The 23,339-nt window shown below is 39.4% G+C and overlaps 1 protein-coding gene across 9 annotated transcripts in view; it reads right to left on the bottom strand.

The window, feature by feature from the left end:
- Positions 1-23,339, bottom strand: part of mast3b (microtubule associated serine/threonine kinase 3b) — a 56,419-nt gene that overhangs the window by 5,584 nt on the left and 27,496 nt on the right. For 3 of the 9 annotated variants that reach the window (XM_029254826.1, XM_029254832.1, XM_029254830.1), the window contains 25 exons: positions 17,601-17,689; positions 15,705-15,777; positions 14,495-14,515; positions 13,824-13,902; positions 12,462-12,619; positions 11,261-11,336; positions 10,938-11,147; positions 6,943-7,044; positions 6,439-6,571; positions 6,177-6,244; positions 5,717-5,805; positions 5,322-5,530; positions 5,048-5,186; positions 4,825-4,957; positions 4,389-4,554; positions 3,980-4,081; positions 3,761-3,883; positions 3,501-3,610; positions 3,078-3,250; positions 2,800-2,921; positions 2,388-2,588; positions 2,019-2,230; positions 1,781-1,903; positions 1,555-1,691; positions 804-985 (listed from right to left, as the gene is read on the bottom strand). In XM_029254826.1, coding sequence (XP_029110659.1) covers positions 804-985; positions 1,555-1,691; positions 1,781-1,903; positions 2,019-2,230; positions 2,388-2,588; positions 2,800-2,921; positions 3,078-3,250; positions 3,501-3,610; positions 3,761-3,883; positions 3,980-4,081; positions 4,389-4,554; positions 4,825-4,957; positions 5,048-5,186; positions 5,322-5,530; positions 5,717-5,805; positions 6,177-6,244; positions 6,439-6,571; positions 6,943-7,044; positions 10,938-11,147; positions 11,261-11,336; positions 12,462-12,619; positions 13,824-13,902; positions 14,495-14,515; positions 15,705-15,777; positions 17,601-17,689 — 3,230 coding nt within the window. Of the gene's footprint in view, positions 1-803; positions 986-1,554; positions 1,692-1,780; positions 1,904-2,018; positions 2,231-2,387; positions 2,589-2,799; positions 2,922-3,077; positions 3,251-3,500; positions 3,611-3,760; positions 3,884-3,979; positions 4,082-4,388; positions 4,555-4,824; positions 4,958-5,047; positions 5,187-5,321; positions 5,531-5,716; positions 5,806-6,176; positions 6,245-6,438; positions 6,572-6,942; positions 7,045-10,937; positions 11,148-11,260; positions 11,337-12,461; positions 12,620-13,823; positions 13,903-14,494; positions 14,516-15,704; positions 15,778-17,600; positions 17,690-20,750; positions 21,181-23,339 lie in introns of those variants that run through there. The other 6 variants (XM_029254831.1, XM_029254834.1, XM_029254827.1 and 3 more) reach the window with 6 other exon arrangements.

Genomic DNA, 23,339 nt, shown 5'->3' with positions numbered 1-23,339 from the left:
AGTGAACAAGTACACAACTGAACTGTATTGGATAGTGCTGTATTGCTACATTCATGTATTACTAATACTGTAAATTCAGCAGTTAATAATAGGAGCCATAATCACTACCACAAAAATTAAGCTCAGAACATAAATGAAGGAAAATTTCAAACGCAGCCACTTGAGATCTGAGGTGCTCTTGCCGGTGCCCAATGCTACTTCACATGTTCTATGCTTTCTGTGTTTGACTTCTTTCAGCTCTGCCCTGGATTGTTTGACAGTCTGCTGGAAAAGCAAATAGCTGGATACAGAACTGTCAGATAAAGAGGGCCTACTGTACATGAAATCTGTTATTTCAGTACATCCCTCTATACAGAGCGCAATACAGGAAGTGTGTGACTCAAAAGCATCTGCTTTTTATGGAAAGAAACCACCAAAATTCTCTCGATAGATGTATGTAAAATAGTTATAAATTTTATACAGAGACCTTATTGTTGTGCCACTCCTCTGACCTGCCCTTTACTAATGAATTGTGTCTTTCTAAAATACTGCTTGCAGCCTTCCGGGATGAAGTCCGAGACTGGAATGTCAGGAATTCAAGAAGCAGGCTTTTTGACCAGCGTATACTACTAGGGTTAGCAAACTGCATGCAGTGACAGTTTTTTTTTTTTTTTTTTTTTTTTTATTTATTTAAATGTTCAGTCATCTTTATCCAATCAGTACAATTACAGAACCATTCCTAGAGAAACAGTACAAAGTGAAAGACCAAGTGAAGTTACATGAATCCTCTGCAAAAACTTGCACTTTCTACGCTGCAAACTCACCGCCGACGTGGTCTGGGGCAGGGCTGCGGCAGGGTGTCGAAGGCCCGGGAGAAAGGCTGTTTGTTGGGGAGCCGGGCAGGCTCTCGCTGGATGACACGGAGTGGTGCAGGCCAGAGGAGAAGCTGCGGCTGCTGTGGATCACTGTGCTCTGCTTGGTCAGTTTTTTCAGAATGCAGCGACGCCTGCTCAGGAACACCAGCATTCAGCATGGAACTCCTCCTCACAGCATGGATATATATGGACATCAGCTGGGTTTAAATGCCTTTTTTAATTTTAGTTTTTCCCCTAACATTCCTTCCAGTACTCCGTAACCGGCTCTCTGTCTTCCAGTGAGAAAGGAACTTCCTGTAATATGCCAGCAGTCAGCTACAGTAAGACATGTGCCTAAGTGATTCACAGCACTGTATGTGTTCCATTGTGTTTTTGACTGAGAATCTCCAGTTGTTATAAGAGAGCGCTAAATGCTGAATGAACACCTCTAATAGATCAGCAAACTATCTTAAGAGCAAATAGTCAAAATTCTCGGACCAACGAACCCTTCTGTTAATAGAACAGATTTCATCTTGTACCATCCCCAGGTGCCACTCAGACTAAAATTGTGAAAGGTCCACCTTTTACCTTAATCACTGGAAATTTTCTAGTAAACATAGACAATACTCTTCATAAAGCTACAATAAACAGGATTACAGTACCCAACGTACAAAAGCAACCGTCTATTTTTATCGGGGGGGTGGGAGTTCACTTCACCCACCTGTCTTGCCCATCCCTCTTTCTGCTTTTCTTGCTGTATCGTGCCATCTTGCCCTTCTGACTGGTTTTCCGTGCTGGTCCTATCTTGATTGATGTGTTTTCCAGTGCTGTTGTCTGCAGAGCGACTTTATTACCGCTCTGAAAATGAAGAAAAACATCAAAAACTTTAGTTGAGAAAAGGAACTAAAGGAGTCAGAGATATGGCACTCTAACTGCTCTTAAAGTACCTTCAGTAGCAGCTCCACAACTTCTGTGTGCACCAGCCCCTGAACTGATTCTCCATTCACGTGTGTGATGAGGTCTCCAGCTCTCAGACCAGCCTCGTGGGCAGGACTGCCCTCTTCAACACTCTGCAACAATAAGGTCAGGTTAGAATCACCAGTGATGACACCCATCGACCGTTTTACAAGCTTTCATAAGCACAGTACAGAACAGTGAGTGTTACAGCTGGCCTACAAAACTCACCCAGACCATGTGGTGCACTGTGTAGACATCACTGTCGCCCATGTAGACACGTATGGCACGCAGCGCAAAGCCGTATTTCTTTCCAGAGCTGTGTACAATGATAGGCGGACGCAGGCTCCTGACTAATGACAGGTCCCGGTTGGGGGAGGAATCTCGGGAAGAAGGGTTTGAGGAGAGCGAATGTGGGGAAATGGGGCTTGTTGTTACATCATCTGTTTAGAAACATTAAAGAAAACAAAAGTTTAATAAATAAAGCCTCTCCAACAAGGTATGTAATGTTTCATAAAATGTACAAGATCCTTTTGACTCTTCGGAAACTGGTTTATATTAATTTCTGAGGCCATTGGAGTTCTGAATGGTACTAGTTACCTGGAGTAATAATTAGAGACAAGGCTGAAACAGAGGCTGACTTAGGGACCTTCCCTCCAGATGGCAGCCGATGCCTGTCAGGGGTTTCAAGCTGGTGCCCGAAGCGCCGAGGAGTCCCATGATCTTTTGGGGAAGAGTGCTTGGTTCCTGTGCTATTGCTCCGCAGTCTGATACGGTGCAAATTTGACACTACTACTTCTGCTGGAACACAACACACAATTAATATTGCAGAGCAAATGTCTACAAAATAAGTATACAAGCAAAAATATAGCATGTCAATGAAGTCTAACAAAGTAAAAATTAAAATAAAAAAAAAGTTACATACCAAACACTGACTCATAACATCCACAATCGCTTCATTTGCTATTTGCATTAATGTTGAATTGTGGATTTCTAAGTGAAATGTGCTCACCCTCGTCATCAGTGGAGATTGCAAATCGAGGCATGGTGTCCAGGCTGTGAGTGCTGCTCATCACCAGGGGGCTAGTGCTCCTTTCAGAGTGGGAGCAACTGGATGAAGCTCGGGGACGGAGGCTGGGAAAGGAGAGCACATCAGAGGGGTCTCAGAAACAGTTTTGATGGAAGAGTAGTTAACATGCTTTATAACACTTTATGGTACAAAGTTCAACAATAAAGGAGCTTTTGATGTGAATCAAAGTTTCACAGCAGGAAGAGTTTCGTGATTCTCACCTCCCCCGATGGCCAGCCTGTCTGTCACCATTGCTCCCCTGCTGTCGACCCTCATCCAAAGAGAGTCCAGGTCGACATTCCCAGCGCTCCTCCTTCTCCTCACTGTGACTTCGGTCTGATGAGGAGAAGCTCAAATTTGAAGTGGTGGCAAGATGTTCTGAACTGCTGTACACCTAAAATACAACACAATAAGGAATCACATCATTTCCTGGAAGAGCCACCTCTGACTCAGACTTAACCTGAAACCAGTGATGGTCAGTGTTCAGGCTTGAGAACACAAAGAGCTCTTTGTATATTTAAGGGAAATTACCAAAACTAATGTACCAATTTTGCATCCAAGACAGATGGTAAAATTAGAGAAAAACCTTTAAGACTTTAACCAAATTATTAATATCTGTGTCGAAAAATTAAAAAATGTCAAACCTTGCTGAAACGATTTGACCAGGAAGAAAACTGTCTGATTTCAAGGGAAGACTCTTCATCATTTGTTTCATCATCTTCAGAGGCCAAGTGTTGGTAACGTTCCGTACGAGCTATGGCAGGGCAAAAGAATAAATGAGAAACGGGTCTAAATGAGATGCTTATTTTTTATGTGTACAACAGATCGTTTAAAATTACCAGGAAGCCAGTTTGCCTAGCGTCACAGATTTATGAGATTTGAAAAGGGTCAGGATGTCACTTACTGTCAAAGTAGCTAGTGTCTTCTTCTGATTCCAACTGCGGGATGAACTCAGCCTTCTGACGAAGGAGGCCATTCCAGTCAAGGCCAAAGAAAAATAAGTGCTGCTTCACCTCGCCTGCTCCACCTTTACCCCCCAGATTCAAGAACACAAAAGTTATTATTACACTGCATTTGAACTCATTAGCGGGCCGATTAATACTCATGGAAAAACAAGAAATACCTGTCCCTAGGCGCTCCAGAGGACTTTGCTTCAAGAGTCGTGTGATCAGATCCTGGGCGTCGGCTGGCAGTGCATCATCTCCTTCTGGCCAAATGATGTCATCTGCATTACAACAGACCCACACAAAACCCAAAATTATATATCTGACATGCAACATTTAACGGAAGAGTGAAAAAACCTAAACCACTTCTCAACTAATCTAGCTTTTTTAAGAGCAACTACAAGTCAAGCTTGCTAGGACATTTTAGGCAAAAAATTAGTACCCAGTAAACAATTAGGGAAGAACAATTTGAAAAAGATGACTTGCTGCAGTGAAACGAAACCCTCCAACTAACATGAGACTCATGAACCAAAAGTCTGACAATTTCAGCAAGCGGACCATACTCATTTACAGTAAGACTGGACTTACCGCTGACAACCTGTCCAAAGAGCTCCTCGGGGGTGTCCCCAAAGAAAGGTACACAGCCCACCAGAAACTCGTAGAGAATAACTCCCATTGCCCACCAGTCCACTGGCTTGCCATAACCCTGCCGCAGGATCACTTCTGGAGCTATGTACTCTGGAGTACCACACACCTGCAACAAACAGATGAAAAGATGCCAACACAGTTACTGAAGAAAATCTGCTAAGATTGTCGATCTACTATTATTCAGCTTTACCGTACATTTCTCCAGGAGAACCCAGGTTTGGCCGTTTTACTTCCAAGTGCCTCTGCATTTGGACGTGTGGTTGGAGCAGAGATTTTATGAGCAGATTCTCTTCCTTACATCAACCATTTTACCCAGGCTTAGAGCTATCAAGAGACTGACAACCAGTTTTCAGAAAACAGAAAAGAATAAACCCACCTGTTTGTCAAGGAACTCCCTAGTATCCTTCTCTATATGACCCTCATAAAGGTTGGTGGTCATGTTCATTAGACCAATTTTGGAGAGACCAAAGTCAGTTAGCTTGATGTGCCCCATAGATGTAATCAGTAAGCTGGGGATGGAAACAGAAATGTGAAATGTAGACATGGTAACATCAGTATAGTTGTCATTACATTTTAACTGGCATATAAAGACAACTCACTTGTCTGGTTTGAGGTCCCTGTGCACAATGCCATAGTTGTGTAGGTATTCAAGGGCCAAAACAGTTTCTGCAAAGTACAACCTGGCCATGTCCACAGGAAGAGGCCCCATGTTCTTTAACAAGGTGGCACAGTCTCCACCTGCAAGACATAATTTTCCAAGTCTAAAACTTCATTAAAGTCTCAGTGTGTCGATAAAGCCGTTTTTAAATCAGTTTAAAAAAATTAACGCTGAAGGTTAAAAATGTGAAGAAAAACGGTGAAGTTCAAACCAACCTTCTACATACTCCATGACCATGCATAGGTGGCGTCTTGTCTCAAAGGAGCAGAACATGCTGACAACGAAAGGGTTCTCTGCAAACGTAAGAATGTCCCGCTCCACAAACACCTGTTGGATCTGGTTTCTCAAAATCAAGTTCTGCCGGTTGATCTTTTTCATGGCAAAGCGTTGCCTGGTTTCTCTGTGTCGCACTAGGTACACCGCACTGCAATGGGAATAAGACAAGGACACAGCTCATATCTGTGTGTTGACAATGTGCATTTGAAAAGAAAATCCATGTTGCTTCAACTGGTAGTATACAGGACTGTGCCAAGACTGGCTGGCACATACCCAGGACTTCTGGATTAATTCCCAGTGGTACTCTAATGCGGTGTATTAATCCTGTACTAACCCATAAGCACCATTGCTAATCAGCTTGATAGTTTCAAAGTCACTCTCCAGCGGCTTCCTTCTGGGTGGTGTGCACGCTGACCTGTTCTGCTGAAAAACATTTAGAATGCAGGGAAAGCAGTAAACACTGTATGAGGTCTCTGAGACACTGAAAATTTCACTATATAACATTTCACCAGGTATGTGGAGAGTACTTAATAAATACATAATTGCAATAATACAAATTAATAACCAAAAAAATTTGAATGCAAAATAAAACAAATACAATTAACCTGTACTTGAAAACAGTAATAAGCAAATATTCTTTACAATAATGTTAATATTTGGACGGTAAATTAAACATTTTTAAAAAAATTGCAGGACCAGAAACTTCAACCAAAATACTTGCTGGTCAAGGACAGGATAATCTTAAAATATCACAAAATAAAATGAGCTATACTGAAAGTTGATAATTCACATACCACCACAGAGTCATGAGGTTCTGCAGCAGCAGCTGGACCAGAGTCATACTGTTCAAGTTGTACCATTTCTACAAGAGTAAATAATTAGTAAAAATACTTAAGTTCATGGGTGCCATCGAATCATGGTACACAAATGGTTAAACATGGTAAACATGCACGAACAGTTGCACGTACAAATAAAGAGAATATGTTATACTATCTTGAAATGTTGAGTAGAAGCTAAAATATAATAAAGTTAGTACTAACTCTAAAACTGTCCTACCTTCCAGGGGATTTCTGTTTAGGCCCAGCTGGTTGATTATATAGCGAGGGATGTCTGTCTTAATGCCTTGCCCCACTTTCGCATGCCCCTCTGCCGCCTCAAGCAGGTGATAAAACTCTTCTGGGTCAAACTCCTGTTAATGAACATGTGTATCATTTTTCTTACTGAAATACCCTCAAAAATGTACCAAATTACAAAAATACCAAGAACAACTAAATATTACTACAGTACAGTCTTTACCATCTCTAATGGCTGGTGCCTGTATATTATACACTGCAATATAAAATTAGTGTATTAATAATATTTATTACATTACTAACAACAGATGTGACACACTCTACATTAGGCTATATGTCTGCAAAAGCAAAAAAAAGAATATAGCATTACTATGTAAGTTTTCATGTTAAAATGTATCTAAAGTCAAAGATTATAGGATGTACAACACTATATTGGGCAGATCTGGCTGTTCACACTAATTACTCCAGTCACCGGAATCAATCCTACCAGGCATTCCAGAAGTCTGGCAGGTCTGGATATCACAATGAGAATCTTCTTCACCAGTTGAGTGATTACAGTAACCTCTTCGCTCTCGGACCGCTCAAATGCCTAGGAAAAACAACGCAACTACACTCAGCACAGTGCAAGAAAAAAAAAGTATAGCATCAATGGAGTATCGATATGAAGTTTTGTGAAAATAAGTGAATGCCAACAGCAGTGGTTGTCATCAACTGCTGAGGAAAAGCTAGCATGGTTTCATAGTGGAAAGGTAAATTAACACCAGAAGCGTAACAAAGTTTACATAATCTGCTTTGTTTGACAGATTTAACCAATGCTATGCCAGCTGAAAATGATTGACTCAGGATTTCTACCATTATTGTTTCATCCACTGTTGAATATCAACTCTCAGGATCAGACATTAACTTGAATATGAGTGTTTTACGGTTCAAAGATATAGAACGCTTCTGGTGAAGATATGATGATTCAAAATGTTTGCAGTTATATTCTGTCTTAAAAAGGATGCAAAGTTTCCTTTTGTCCTTCTTCCTTCTGTCCATAACAGCCTTGTCTGGCAAGTGCTCAATTTAGAGGGACAATGCACACTGTACACATAACTTTACCAAAGTAGGCGTTACTGTGAGTTCAGCAAGCGAATGAGTTACAAAATCTTTCTAGCAGAACTCTGTCTGGAAGCCCTTTAGTGGTGAATAAATGTAATAAGTTACCTGTATTTTTAAAGGAATTACACTTGATCCTCAACAATTGTTATAATTACTTGTAACTTGATTTGTTTGTAGATCCAATATCACAAAGCTACAGATTTTCTGAGATTCAGAAAAGCTAGAGATTTTTTGTGAATTTATTACATTTTCACTAACAGCTTTTCTTTTGCAGGGTAGCTCTGTTATGGGGCACCTTTTGGTTCCATTTTATTATCTTTCATTAACTTGAAACAACTTTAAAATTAAACTTTAAAACCCACAATCTCCTATTCAATACTGATTGTCAACAAATTCCTCACATGTGCAATACGTGCAATCATCAGCATCTGGTAACTTTTAGTTTGCACTATTATCCATACAATACAAAAAGGGTAATAATAACACACACACACACACACTTTAAAATGTCCAAAAATAAAAATACCTTGTCTCCACAATCTAATACTCAATACTGATTGACCAGTTATCCCATAAACGTACAATAAACGCGCAAATTTTTTTTCATATTTTCACTATCACCAACAATCAGGAACACAGGACACAATATGTAAACTTTGGAGAGGCAAACTGAATTAATCCAGTCCTACGTTCCTACTGTGTTTAGGAGCATATTACTGCCAAGTAATAGTGAGTCCAGAAATGCAGGTTGCATTTTCAACAAACAACTGAAAATAGACAAGTGGTGAAAATACAATTGAAAAATAGACATCTTTGTATCTTTGAAAGTTTGTAACAATTGTAATATGAAGGCCCAATGTATAAAAATTGAAGCAAAGAAATGATTCAGAATGCAGGTTGTTTTCACTGACTCACACACAGTATTGATTAACCAAGTCTTAGGTCACAATAATCTGGTCCCTGTCCCGGAAACAGAGTGCTAAGGAGGGTACAACGTAGGGTAGCTCTGCACGCATGCGCGCGCACGCACACAACTGGATGGAGGCACTAAACCACATGAAGTCTGTGTCTTTGGACTGTTAGAGGAAATTGTGGCACCATGGGGAGAACATGCAAACTTTACACTGTCAAGATGCGGACAGTATTGAGCCGAGAGGCATGAGATCACCAAAAAAAAAAAAAAAAAAAAAAAAAAAAAAAAGGTGGTAGTCAAGACTTATTCCACTTGAAAAGTTAATATCCAACAAATACAGCACCACATCAGAACAGTCTATATAATTCCATGCCTTGTGACCTCAGTTAAGCAGTGACTCATACACTGGACTGGAAAAAAATTAGCATTTTCTGAAGATGAACATTTTGAGAGGAAAAGGAACAAGGAAGAATACAGAAGTCGAAGCTGGTAACATTTTTCCAACAAGATGGGTTAGGAAAATTATGAAAACACCTTTTAGGTATTTTACATTCCTAAGGTGTCAGAGACAACTACAAAAAAACAGGAAAAACTATAGTAAATAAAACCCCATTTTAAAGGGAGTATGCAAACATTTCATTAGTAAATCACATTTGACATTCAGTTTTGACTGAATGTATCATGTTCTGAAACAATTGCAATTAAAACATTACCAGTTTTTCATTATTGCATAATGTACTCCAACTCTCAGAATCAGAAGAAGATTAGGTTTTAGATTAAGCATGAAACTGAATTTGATTTCACTAATGTGTAATCATTCCAGGGCTTGACACTGTGGGGGGGGGGGTTGCCATTTTGTCATAGACATAACACTAAAATCACATTACTACATTAGAATCTATCAGACTTGTAGTATTACTATAGTAGAACACATCTATGTAAATTTTCAGGCATACCACCCTGAGAACATCAGCCATACTGTTCTAGCCATCTGACACTAAACACAGAAGCTGTGAGTCATTTGAATATAATGCTGAGAAGAAAGGCTGTGGCTGTTGCTATGGAAACAACATTCTATCACACACCAGTACCAGAGTGAAACACAGAAACTTGAATCTCTACTTCTGTTGTAACAAGAGAGGAAACAGCAATATGATAATTTTCATATTTACTGAACATCATGGATAAGACCAACACATTAGCTTATTTAACATTATTTGCAGCATCTACAATTATTTCAGTTTACTGAAAATTTTTTCATGTCTACCAAGCAGGCCAGTGAGATTACTAAATTTATAACCTCAGCAGAACTTCCACCCATTTATGCCAATGGTTTAACTTTAACCAAGGAGATCAGAATTTGTTAATAATACAGTATCAATGAATAACAGCAGAGGAAATGGTAAAAGTATGACCGGTAGCACACAGGACATTTTGACACATATTATCCATCTCAGTTAGGTCTAAAGATCAGTTTGACTATCAAAATTCTTTGAAAATCATTGAGTGTGCACTAAGCTTCTCTGTACCTGCACAGGCAGCACTCCCTCAGTACAACAGGTCTTTAGTAGTATGGTAACCGCCAACGCTAATACCACTTTGCTGAAGCTCCTTGCATGCTGCACTTTCAAAACAATTGTAGCACAATTGTTGCAGCACTTACAAGTCACTAACAATAGAGAGCAACTAGCAACAAATTTAATTAAAAATGATGTAACATGTTTCCCAATAACATGTCCTGACCTGGAATGAAACAGTTTCACTCGTGTCATTTTCCATGGCTATACTAAGTATGTGTTGGTAGTTGTCTAATGCCAACGCGCACAGTAGGAACACTGTCCCAAAGAGTAATCACCAGTCTACTAAAACCTCAATGAACGTGGCAAGGTATCTCCATACTATAGTATATAGGCTCCTTGTCAGTCTTTGGTTATGATTACCAAACCTAGCAGCACCTCAAAAAAAAAAAAAAAAAAATGAAAATTTAGCTCTAATTCATTAACTGTGCAACTGTCATAATATGTACAATTCTGGTGTGATAATTTGTGAACAGGTAACATAAACAATGATCTTTATTCATTTAGCTGACACTTTTCCTAAAAGTGACTCACAATGTTAATCTACCTACAATTACTTAGCCACTTATAAAGCTGGGTAATTTTTACTGGATCCATTTAGGGTAAGTACCTAGCTCAGGGGTAGGAAGTGAGATTCCAACCTACGACCTTTGGGTCCAAAGGTAGTAGCTCTAACCACTACACTACCAGCTGTCCCCATATGGCAAGAACATGAAAAGGATATATGACAACTGCACAATCAAGACTAATAACCGCAAAACATTTTAAATCCAAGGAAAGGGCCTGATTTGCAGATCTTACTCAAAGTTTGGAATCACAATCTGTATGTATATAAATATTTTTTTTATTGTGAAAACCACCAGTCCAGGCTAGTCACTCCCAACTACCTACCTCATGAAGCAGCTTCTCAAGCTTCTCCTGCAGTTCCAAGAAGTAGCGTGAGGCCACCAGGCCCTTCTTGGACTTGTCCAAGCAGTCACGGGCAAGCTCTACCAGCTGGTGCTGGATGAAGCCCAGGACCCCGTCAGCAAGCGGGAGGGTACTGTCTGGGGAGCACTGCATGACAATTTCCAGCAGACGCTCCTCCATCTGTGCAGTTGCCTGCATGAAGAACATCTGCGACTGCAGCTTCAGTTGTGCAACATGAGACAGGTGCATTTTCTCACAGAAACAGGTTTTCCTCCTGGAACTGACGAAAGAATCTGGACTCCTACCTTGGGAAAGCGTTCCTTGTACACATGGTTCATCATTATGATTTCGTTGTCAAACGACCCACTTGTCCGACCAGGGCTAAAAAGATGTTCATAAGAAGAACAACGTAATATGTAAACTGGTAAAATATATATAGGTGCTATCTGTACTTTGTTATAACAAGGTTTCAAGTCTGTGCTGAAGTATTTATTCCCTATGAGATCAGAATAAGTTAACTAAACTAACTCTTTAATATGCTAAAATAAAATATTCAGAGAAACAAAAACTAACTTAGTGCATCTAGTAACACAGTAAATGTGGTACAAATGTGATATGTATAAGATTTTTTTTTGTTTCCCAACGTACACATACCATGTAACACCGTGATTAAGGAACGAGTCTTGGGACCAAAAGATTTGTCTCAATGGCTCTTGCCCTCTCATTGTCAGGCAATTACTTTAATGCTTCAATAAAAAAACCAGGTCTATAGATGGAAAAACTAAAACTACGTAAGGTGCTGTTAAGCAACTAAATAACCTTCTGAGGTTTATATTTGCTACTGATAATGTGGTGGTTCTGCAGACTCTGCCAACAAAACACTAGACCACACCAAATGGAATACATGAACACATTTAAGTGTAAACACTGCACAGCCTCACATTCCTGAAAGCCTCATGCAATTTACATGCATCGAATGTGAACTCAACAGAAAGCAAATCCGCCTCAGGTTCTGCTTTTAAATAAAAGCAGATCCTGAAGTGGCAGATGGCAGCCATCCTGCCATGTGGTGTGGTGCGACTCTGCACGATGCCCCACAGCCCACTGCTCAACAGCTCCCTGCAGCCTTGCGCATCACACCCACGCAATATGCACTAAAGGCAAACAAGCCCTCTCTGTAACACGCCACCAGACACAGCAGCTCAATTCTCCCCCTCTCACGTGGCCCTGTTTAAAGATCTCCTCAGTCCACAGCATGAAAAAGCAGCTGTATCTGTCTGTAACTCAAAACACAACTCTTGGAAGCTATCAAAGCTGACACTTCTAACCAAAGACATGGCAACAATTAAGGTAGTAACTCAGAAAAACAAACAGAGTGGCAACATTTGCAGAGAAGGGCAAAAGATGGCAAAACTACCGTATTGGAAAAACACAAACTGCAGAACCCACTGAGATGCGGGCTTGACATGCAGGCCAGTTTAGAAACAGTAGTTGTTAAGGCAGTACCTAAGGCTGCGAGATCGACGACGGATGCATGGGGAGGGTCGCCCATCCTCATCTGTCACACTTTCAGAGCTGCGAAAATGTTTGAATAGGAAGTGCAGTTCGTCCGCAGTGGGCTGGAAGGGCAGTTGGTGCAAGCGCTCCTGGGAAGATGAGGAAGACTGCAAGAAAGTTGAGAAAGAATAGTTTTCATCATTAACTGCTTAAAATAAACAGACAAAAAAAAATTTAAGAAAAAAGGAAGAGAACTTACTTCAGATAGTGGAGAAGAGGTCATTCTAGACAACTCAAAACCAGTCAGTCACAATAGAAATACTACAGAAATGTGGTATGAATGTTCTGCACAACTAATTCCAGATGGATGATGGGTACAGTCTGTTGGTATCCAATGGTGCCCTCAGGCATTTTTCATAAAATGTGTGGCATACTGCCTGAGGATTGCAGGAACAGACCTAAGCTCACAGTTCAAATTTTAGTAGATTAAAAAAATCCATCTGAGCAGTCAGCAGCACTGTAGGACTGAAATGAGCAGAGAAAATCCCATGGCTGCTTCCATATAAAGAGGCCCCAGAAACATGATCAAAGGGCCATTGTTCAGGATGTCCTACTGTCTGACCTCACTGTGCGTGATGCATAACCATACAGATGTACAATTGTTCCTTTGCTTCATAAATTACATTTTGACTGCACAAACACTAAATGCGCACTATTACGGTTTCAGCATCAGTTGCACACATCACCCCTACATATTTCAATTTCTTAAAAAAAAAAACAGAACTGAAATTAATAGGAAATAAACATGGTCCTTCAAGATTTGCTTTTCATACTTCCATACCCTCAATTAATTTGTCTGTCTTTGTATTTTTAAACAGCAAGCTTAAACCACACACACACACACACACACACACACACACACACACACACACACACACCATCTGAACCGCTTGTCCCATACGGGTCGCGGGGAGCCGAAGCCTAACCCGGCAACACAGGGCACAAGGCTGGAGGGGGAGGTGACACACCCAGGACAGAACACCAGTCCGTCACAAGGCACCCCAAGTGGGACTCAAACCCCAGACCCACTGGAGAGCAGGATCCGGTCGAACCCCAAGCTCAAACCATAAAACTAAATAGTTTCAAGACCAAATATTTTCGTGGACAAACTGAATTTTATTAATTAGCACAGCATACCTGCAATCATGCTAATGAAATGTAATGAGTGCTGCTTTGCACACTATCAGCAACAGATGAGAATTACAATACTCTGCCCCACAGAGAAAAACCCTGAAATAAAGTGTGTTTCACTATAAAAATAAAATCATGTAATTTATAGTAGGAGGGGTTACAGTCAGGGGAGAAACTCACAGAGACTGTGGAGCTGGGGGTGTTGGTTCCATAGCCAGAAGAGGGGAGGGATGCCAGAGACCATCTTCGTCCTTCCGCTCTGAATAACACAAAATTCATATCGGAGATCACATTAAAGCCCCAGCCATTCAACTGCATTGCATTTATGCCCCTCAAAGAGCTATAATCTGTTTGTGTAAAATTGCATTAGGCTTGGTTGCAATACAAGTTAGGACATGACGCATTAAAGAAACAAAGGAAGTGGATAACTATAGGCTATACATCCAATGAGAGTCTTGGTTCTTAGTCCCCCAGTTTCTTGTTCATCAAAATAAGTCTGGCATTAAAATAAATTTTAAAAATCTATGTAATAAAGAGCAGCACCTTCTTGCTGACAGGAAATAATGATGCGGTTTGAATGAATCAAAGCCTAATTCACCAATTAAGTAGGGAGGCAGGACAAACATGCCCTCAATCCTCTTTGCCATGTAACAACAGAATCTAATGTCACCACTACATACTATACTACATATTATATAACTACAACATATCTGTACTACATACAATGTCAGCATGGCCCATGGAGAGACAGGAAAAAACACAATAATAATAATAATAATAATAATAATAACAATAATAACTGATATAGACAATTTATCCAGAAAGGGAAAGGGTATGAATCAAAGTGCTACCTGTCGACACGGGTCATGTGGCTGAGGAGTCACAGCAACAAGAACAGTAGAAGGAAGAGAAAAAGAGATGAACTCCAATGTCTAGTCAGAAGCTTTCTAAACAGTTACATTGACGACAAAAAAAACTTGCTGTATGTAACCTGTATTCAGAATACAGTTTTTTTTTAAAAAAAAAAGGCTTAACAAATGCCTAAGCACAAGTGAAGAGTACCAAAGGTCTGTAGTTGTTTCTTTTATTGCACTACATACAACAGGCAATTTTGCAGTTTTCAGTAGAGACAGACAGGTTGACAGTGTTTTCCCAAAACAGTTCCCTAACTCAAAGAACATATACGATCCCAGCTTCCATTCTGAGCAAACAGAATTCAGTTGCAACCTGACATTTCTTATTCAATTTGTATTGAGTGAATGGTTTCTTTAAATTTTGGATAATAACTGAGCAAAATATACAGTAAGCTGCAGTGTGTTATCAAAATGTCAATCTCTGGCATTAAACACACAAACACAGTGTAGCTGATGTACACTGAGACTTTGTCACACACACCAAGGTCATGAGTACTGAGGATGGAAGGGGAAAAAAAAAAAAAGAAAAAAAAAAAAGAGATGCAGATCACCTCTGTGACTAAACACATCGTGAGAAACCTCCAGCATCACTCATCTCTGCATACACTGGAAATCACTTATAAGACTGCCTAAACCACGCTATCTGGAGGAAGGCCAAAATGAGTCAAAGCTGTCTTTAACACCTATAAATGTACACTCCCTTTATGTAATGTCTACAAGTACCCACCACAGCCTCTTTTCACTTTAACTCCCTCGCTTCAAGACAAACCTCTGCAACTGTTAACAAATCATTAAAAAATGTATACTAAAAAATGTATATGCTATTATGTAATTAAAATATTTTCACTACCTCGCATATCAGCCTTCTTTCAAAATTGTATTTTATACCACACACTTATTAGTGTTTTAGAGGCATCCAAATTTCAGTGTCAGTTATATGTACCAGTTAACTTTTTACCATCATTTAGCATACTATTTCTTATTATAACATCATTTTCATGGCACTAAAAACCTCAGACATGTTCAATTAAGAAATCCTACAAAATTTTGGGTTTAATGTAAACTTGTGAAAGAGGATTCGCAATTCAGCAAATCTGATGTACTCATTGATGCTTTGATGTTTATAGATCTCATCATAATGTCTTACCTCCGAGCAAAGGGGAAACTGACAGTGGCGCCAGAAGACACATTTCTGGGGCTGTCTAATGGACTGCTGCCAGCTATGTAAAGAAGAAGGAAGTTTAATTCAATTAGAACTACTGAAAAACAAAACACAATGCAGAGAAACTACTGGAACAAAAACAAATCTGTCTCTCACACACAGATACATACATAGATAAAAATAAATTACACATATGAATGTCAAGGGACACTAGTGATAACAACCTATTAGCTATACAGGCTAGGTCATACACAAAATAATACATATGCATATATAAACCCATCCTTCACCTACCACAATAAATGCATTTTGTAACATTATTCCGTACGGTAAATTCCCACTGTGAGGGGGTTAAATTAAGCTTATTTCTTATGCAAAAAAACATAAGAAAATCCTGGACAAAAAACTGTCACCTAAAATTAATTTGAAAACTAAATAAAAGATTTTTATCTATGACAATAAAAATCATCAGCAATAAGAGCTTTTCCAGTGCAGGATCAAAGTCTGGAGTCTACCTTACTAAGACAGGGTGAAACAGTACAGTGGACAGAGACATTTCGATAAGCTACTTCACGGACAATAACGATAAATAGAGTTTCATAGAACACTACCTCTCTGCAAAGCAACTCAGGTCAACATGCATGCAGTCACTATGCTGTTGAAAGTTTTGTGTATTGTTACAAACAGGTTTAATGCTGCATCACTAGATCAGAAGATTAAACTTCACTGTGCGTGTGGTTGCCAGATAGTATACAGGAAGGTACGTGATCCTGAGAAGCAGACCAGCAAGCACCTCACAGACAGAGAGAAGCCACATCTTACAGCTTTCTCTTGTCCAATCCCTCACTGTCCCTCACCAGTCACTGTTTCTGTAAAAATCATGAAAAAAAGCAAAGTTTCACTGGCTCCTTCAGACACTCCTGCTCCTTAAAAACCCATTGCCAGATTGATTTAAATATCCGAGTTAATTGCACGTTTATAGTTTATTCTCTAAGGAATCAAAGAACCTAGGCTTGTATCTCACCTCCTGCTGCGGTACGCTTGATCAAGGTACTCATCCTGAACTGATCCAGTAAAAAAAATTACCCAGCTGTATGAGTAAATAAGTATCTTAACTCTTTAAGTCACTTTCGAGAAAAGCATTCAATGAAATTAATAATAATCTAATTTTTCAGTTGGGATATTAGATTTACATTGACTAATGGCTATGACTGGTGGAGACCATCAATATACGATTCTTCCACGTTCCCTTATGCTAAGCATAATTAAATTCCTGCACATATTTAAGTGAATTTATTGTACTGTATAATTTTCTGTAATTACAGAATACAATTATTCATTCAAAACTACAATAATTGCTCTGTAATTTTCTTAAAATATTCCCAGGAATGTTTATTCCAAGGTTGATTTTGTTATGTTGAATAACTGCTCTGAATCGACAGCTAGGGGCAAGTCAAGGAATTACCTATGTGGGGTTGAGTGCACACATATGTAATTGAATCACCTGTTGCATCTTTTTCAGGATCATGTGAAGCACAATCACAGTAACATAAGTAATAGCACTTGTGTACAAATAAAATTAAAAACATTTTCTAGCAGGATTCTTTAGTTGTTACAAATCACCATACAGTGTAACTACTCAAACTCTGGCTTGCCATTAAACATTTTTTTTCTAAAGGTTAACTGGTCTGAAATCTCTTCATGGGACAGCTGATGTGACATAATATGAAAAATGCACTTGATAATAAATGGAAGTTGCTTGATTTAAAGATATTTATTATGACATTGCACAGATGGAGCAACAAATCTTTCAACACTGGAATAAGCAAGACAAGATCCAAAAGGAGAACAACAGAGTAAACTCATTCTGCTCACTTTTACCTGTGGCAACTGAAAGAGGAGAAAGGGGTCGTGACAGCGTAGGTGATGGCGTTCCGACACCAAGGCTCTTTCGGTTACTGCTACGACAGCTATAAAACAAAAAAAGGTTGTTAAGAAATGACTCTACTCTGATGCTCAAACATTATAACTTAACCCTACTAGCTAACATACAGTTCACTGAGTATTCACTATACACTAAATGCATCATCAAAGCTGACAGGCCCATCTGAAATAAAATCAGTGGTGTGTTGAACTCTTCACTTCCGATTTTCACAAACATTTGCTACTTGTTTGCTCAAAGGAGGAGTCAGACTGATTCTTGAAACAGAATGACCAATAAAATTACATCTAAAAGAGATAAGTCCACAAACTACGGTTCTCACTGGAAAACACATTTCCATGAGAATTAAACTAACTACTTTCACATTTCACATGAAATTAACCAAAAACATCATGGCGGGAAAAGAATACTTGATGAAGTACAGATTCAAATAAGCCCACCGATATCCTGTGAGACAATAAATGCAGAAAAATCAACTTAGCAACTTATCTTAATGCTGTGAAGCTGTTCCATGTATCACAGCAAGATACAACAAAAGCTGATTTGGTTTTTGTTGAAAAGTTTTGCTGCCTCGTGGTTTTTACAACAGCAGCCCACAAAACATGAATATATTGTAACGTCACATTATCAGCAGAACAGACAAAAACAGAAATGTTGTAAATCAGAATTTGAGCTATGTGCAAAACAGGCATAAGTAATGTCGTGCCGTGTACTTTAAGTGCACATAACGATACACATACATAGAATGATATGACAGCTATGGACAAGGCAATTAATCTCCCTAATAATCTTAATACTCTGTTCTGAAGCGTTTCTAAGCAACAGTAACATCAAAATATTTAACCTAATCACTTTTAAACTGGCTAAATGAGTCATGCCATCAATATAATTAGATTCAAAACTCATTCAGTGACTGGTCACAACAGTTAATGTAAATAGGTGGGTAGATCAAACTGTGGTACAGACATCTGAAAACTGCCTCTTGCTTTACTCAATGTCACTGAAAGTACTGCACAACTTTAGTGCTTTAAAGGTACATCTAAATTAAACAACTGAAGTTACTTGATCACCTTCAACTATGAGTTAAACAGATAAAATACATACAGTACTGTATAGTACATACAGTTCATTGTCCAGCATCCTTGATAGTACCAAAAGGCTGTTTTCTTGAATGAAATATGGGAAAAATAATGGATGCAACAAATATTAAAGGTCACAGAGAAGGTTTATGGAAACAAAGATTACCACTGCAGCTGAAATGCAAATAATATCATTAACACAGTCCATTACAATCAAATTCTTCCAAATCACAGCAAGAATTAAACTGAACGCTTAGTCAATCACTGTCGATTGCCAATGCCTAGATTAGGAAAACCTCTCATAAAACTATAAAATAAGGGGTTCAAGCATTTAATCGAATCAGCGATTAAATGCTTGAACCTCTAATGAACCTCTACCGTTATGATTATTTCTTAAGCAGTTTTCAAAGTATCTCAGCTTTCCAGTGAAAATGCGAGAAGTGTAAAATGATGCCATTTTTGATCAGAAACATAAATCAGATTAATTTTAGCCTCCATAAACTATTCAACTTTAAGTCAAAATGTATCCACAAGAATTTGTTTGAGCTGAATTATAATATTGCAGATACTTTTTGACTTACCATTGCACATCACACAAAAAGGCTTATACACACACACAAAAGATTTTTTCCCCTTTTGTGGCTAATACACTTTATTCATTAGATCAATAACACAAGTGCAAAAGTAAGTAAGTCTGTCACCCATGTAAACCAGTGGAACTGAATAAACGCCCCACATGGGCTCACATAAACTCCTTACAGTCAGCCATATCTTGTGGTCAACCAAGACTACCCAGCCTTCCACCAAATTCCCATCCAAAAAAGCAAATACAGTTTTTAAACCGGCACAGGACATGCATGCAAATCAAAGAAAATAAGCAAAGAAACCCTTATCTGTAGCTTGTTCAGATACAGACAGAACATCACAGAAGGTAAAACAAAAGCTGTTCCCAATTAGTACTGCACTAATTTTTACAAACTCTGAAGTGAGACTATGCAACTAGCTCCTATGCATTTTACAAATTAAAATGTACATTAAACTAAAATGCATCCATTACACTCCATGCTTTTGTATAACTGGCAAGAGCACATTTCCATGAAGAACTGACTTTTCATCTTTAACTACAATATAACCCCCCCAAATGTAAAAAGTAAACTGGGTCACTTCTCCTTCAGCCCACTTCATTTAAGGCCACAGGACTACAAGGGAGGAATTGCATGGCTACAGCAAATGAAGAAATTAATTATAAAGAGAATATTTAATACCATTAGATCCATGATTTAAAAACGCGTTATTCATCAGAGTCAGGGAGTGCAATTAGCAGAAATAAACTGCATGACTCAAGGAGAAGCACTGACTGTTCGCCCTTGGCTTGGTTGGTGGGAGAGGGCAGGACTGAGGTGAGGGGACGAGGTCTTTGTTGTGACAGCAGACGCCACCAAAGAGCAACCCCTCCATCGGACGACGGCCACGCGAGCTCAACGCGGATACACAAATGCACGCGGGAACGTGAGCGCGCGCAACTGCAAGGCATGTTACAGGAAGCAAATGTGACACAAGCGCGCGCGCACATACAACACACAGCCAACGTCCCTCAACGCACTAGAGCAGAAGCAGCTGATACTCGCTGGTTGTTTCGCCACTTTCTCTTTCTGTTCACCAAACGCGATATAATTATATTTGCTGTGATACGGTTTCAGCCGCTGCACCCATGCAATTTCCTCCACGACGATTAATAAAGTTTTTTTTTTTTTTTTTTTTTGCAGCTACTAGTACCGTACACAAGTTACCAGCTGTAGTGTCGCCGTGTTTCCATACTTTACCCGCAAAAATGTACTCTCTTCAGCAGACTACCGAAGGCGAAGCACCGCATCAGACAGGCGGCTACACAGACAGAACTCAACCTGTTGATAAGTTTAACAAACTATAACACAACTATTTTGTGTTAAGTATTTATTATAATACACGAAACACGACTGAGCAGCGCAACATACTACTGTCACAACTTACCTTTTCGACCGCTTAAGCATCGCCCCCGTCACAAAATGAGATTTGTAGCTCGGTAAAGCTGTCCAATAACTTGGGTCAGACATACTACAGAGTGGAGGACTTTTAAACGGTCCGTTAAAATTCTGAATTGCTAAACGATATTTTTTAAGTGGTGGACGAGGAAAAGCCGACAGAGACAGGGTCCCGGCCGCTCCATCGCGAGGAAGATTTCTCTTTGTGTGCACTCAGTCACTCTACACAAAGCCAGCTAACAAACAAACGCCAGTTCTCTGACGAAACTCCATCTTCCCAATGAAACTTTCTTTCGTCGCATGAATATCGGATCCCGTGGTGCCCAAACTTCTTCGTAGACAGCAAGGGATTGTTTCGATATTAAAAAAGCGAACTCCACACAGTAGTGCAACGAGCGACACGAAAACCCTCCTCCAGGCTCTAGCGCCGCGCGGTTGTTACTGACGGCTGACGCGATGACGTCATCCACATCTACGGACTATACTGTACAATCACCGGACAGAAAATAGCATGACTTGCTACGTCATAAAGTTCGAAACGTATTTATTACATTTGGTAGCGTTAACGTGAAAAAAAAAACTATCTATTTGGGGGTACCGCTGCGTCACAAATACCTCTCTGTTCGTTCAGCACATTTCGTGTACATCACTACAAATTTATTTAAAATCATGACACATTGATATTATTTATATATGCTCCTTTGAAACGTGTGAAAATGAGATAGATGATTGTGTCTGAGAAATTAATCATTAAAATAATAGCTTCAGCAAATTACTGCTATTATTATTAATCTGTCTGTGTCTCATTGTTAAAATTGTTGGAGGTCAGATTAATTTAGCGCTAGCTAACCTAAAATTGAACTGTAAAAAAACAGCATGAGGAAAACATAGGCTGACTTCTGAATATTATATTTTGACATAAGATATAGTCTGTCGTTTTGGGTCATTTTCACAAACGTATGTGTGTTTAAATTGGTTTTCTGCTCATTTTAATGAGCGAGATTGGTTACTGTGGGTGTTTTCTCTCTTTTAATGTATTTATTTGATAAAACCAAAAGTTGGACAGCCAGAAAAACAAACAGATATGGGATAAATTTAGGCCAGACCTCTCACTCAAAGCACAAATGATGATGCTGAGGATATCTTACTTTGAACACATCATTTGAAGATTGGATTTACTGTAATATTTAGAATAGCTGCAGGAAAACAAAGAGGGCAACCAGCAATCAGATGGATGACCTCAATCAGAGCAACAAAGGACAAGGCCCTTTGAACACTAAAGACAAAAGGGAAGGACAGAAGTTTCTGGAGGCACTTGGCATAGTCTCGAAGAGTTCATATTGATTTGTTAGCATTTAACTATTAAGCTTAAATTTGAAAGTGGTCATTATTAGCGGTTACAGCATTGTAGCACACTGTGCTCTGGGTTTGGATAGGGCAAAGAAGGACGCACGGACAGTATTCATTGCAAACGTCCACACAAAGAAAAAATGCTTTTGGTCCAAGGACCCCTTTTCCAGAACTTACACCTTCACAGCTTGCTTACCACCCCTCAGGCTTTCTCCTGTTCCCACTGGCAAACAGTCACCTCCCCATCCCTGTGAATCCCCACAACGGTTAAACACAATTCCATTTTACCCATAATTCAACTATTTACAATAAACACATTTTCTTGCCCAAACTCACGGTAATGCGGTTCGTTACAGTATTCAAAAACATGTAGCCATCTCTAAGTCAGTAGTGTGTACGACAAACTATGCTCAAAACACTGTTATTCCAAAATGTTATTGCTACCAAGCCATATAATATAAAACTATTTACATAATATCCTGCTGTAAAGTTTGTATTGTGTAATATAAGGAATACATGTCAAAGAACTCATTCTAATAAATAAATAGCTTGCAGGCATTATTTGACATGGTAAAATGAGGAATCAAATAGAAAAATAAATGAAATAATCTATAAAAATAACCATAGCAGGCCTAGGCCACAGCCCATGTTACTGACTGATAGACTAGAGGGAATTAACAACTGTAGAAGTTGGTTTTCAACTTTTCAGGTGATTTGTTGTCAGTCTGGTGAGCCTGGAGAGCTTTTTTACAGTTACTTGGTAGATATTTTGCGTTGAAGGTCCGTCGCTGCAGTTTGTCATGTTTCAGGTAAGTTTATTTGTTGCTACCGCTTTATCCTGATGCACATTCTTCTCATGCAGTTGTGCGGATAGAGAGAAGCAATCAGTTATGTGTTTGTTTAGTTGTCAGTTGTATTTTTATTCATTTATCACACTCACACATTTTCAGAACCGCTTGTCCCATACGGGGTCGCGGGGGAACCGGAGCCTACCCGGCAACACAGGGCATAAGGCCGGAGGGGGAGGGGACACACCCAGGACGGGACGCCAGTCCGTCACAAGGCACCCCAAGCGGGACTTGAACCCCAGACCCACCGGAGAGCAGGACTGTGGTCCAACCCACTGCACCACTGCGCCACCGCACCCCCCTTATTCATTTATCTGTTTGTTTAATTGTATCTGCAGCTTGATAGGGCACATGCAAAACTAAACAATTCTGCATCCTGT

Source organism: Scleropages formosus, chromosome 9, assembly GCF_900964775.1.
Source record: "Scleropages formosus chromosome 9, fSclFor1.1, whole genome shotgun sequence".
NCBI classification, from domain to species: domain Eukaryota; kingdom Metazoa; phylum Chordata; class Actinopteri; order Osteoglossiformes; family Osteoglossidae; genus Scleropages; species Scleropages formosus.
This window is presented reverse-complemented; position numbering and strand designations above follow the sequence as displayed.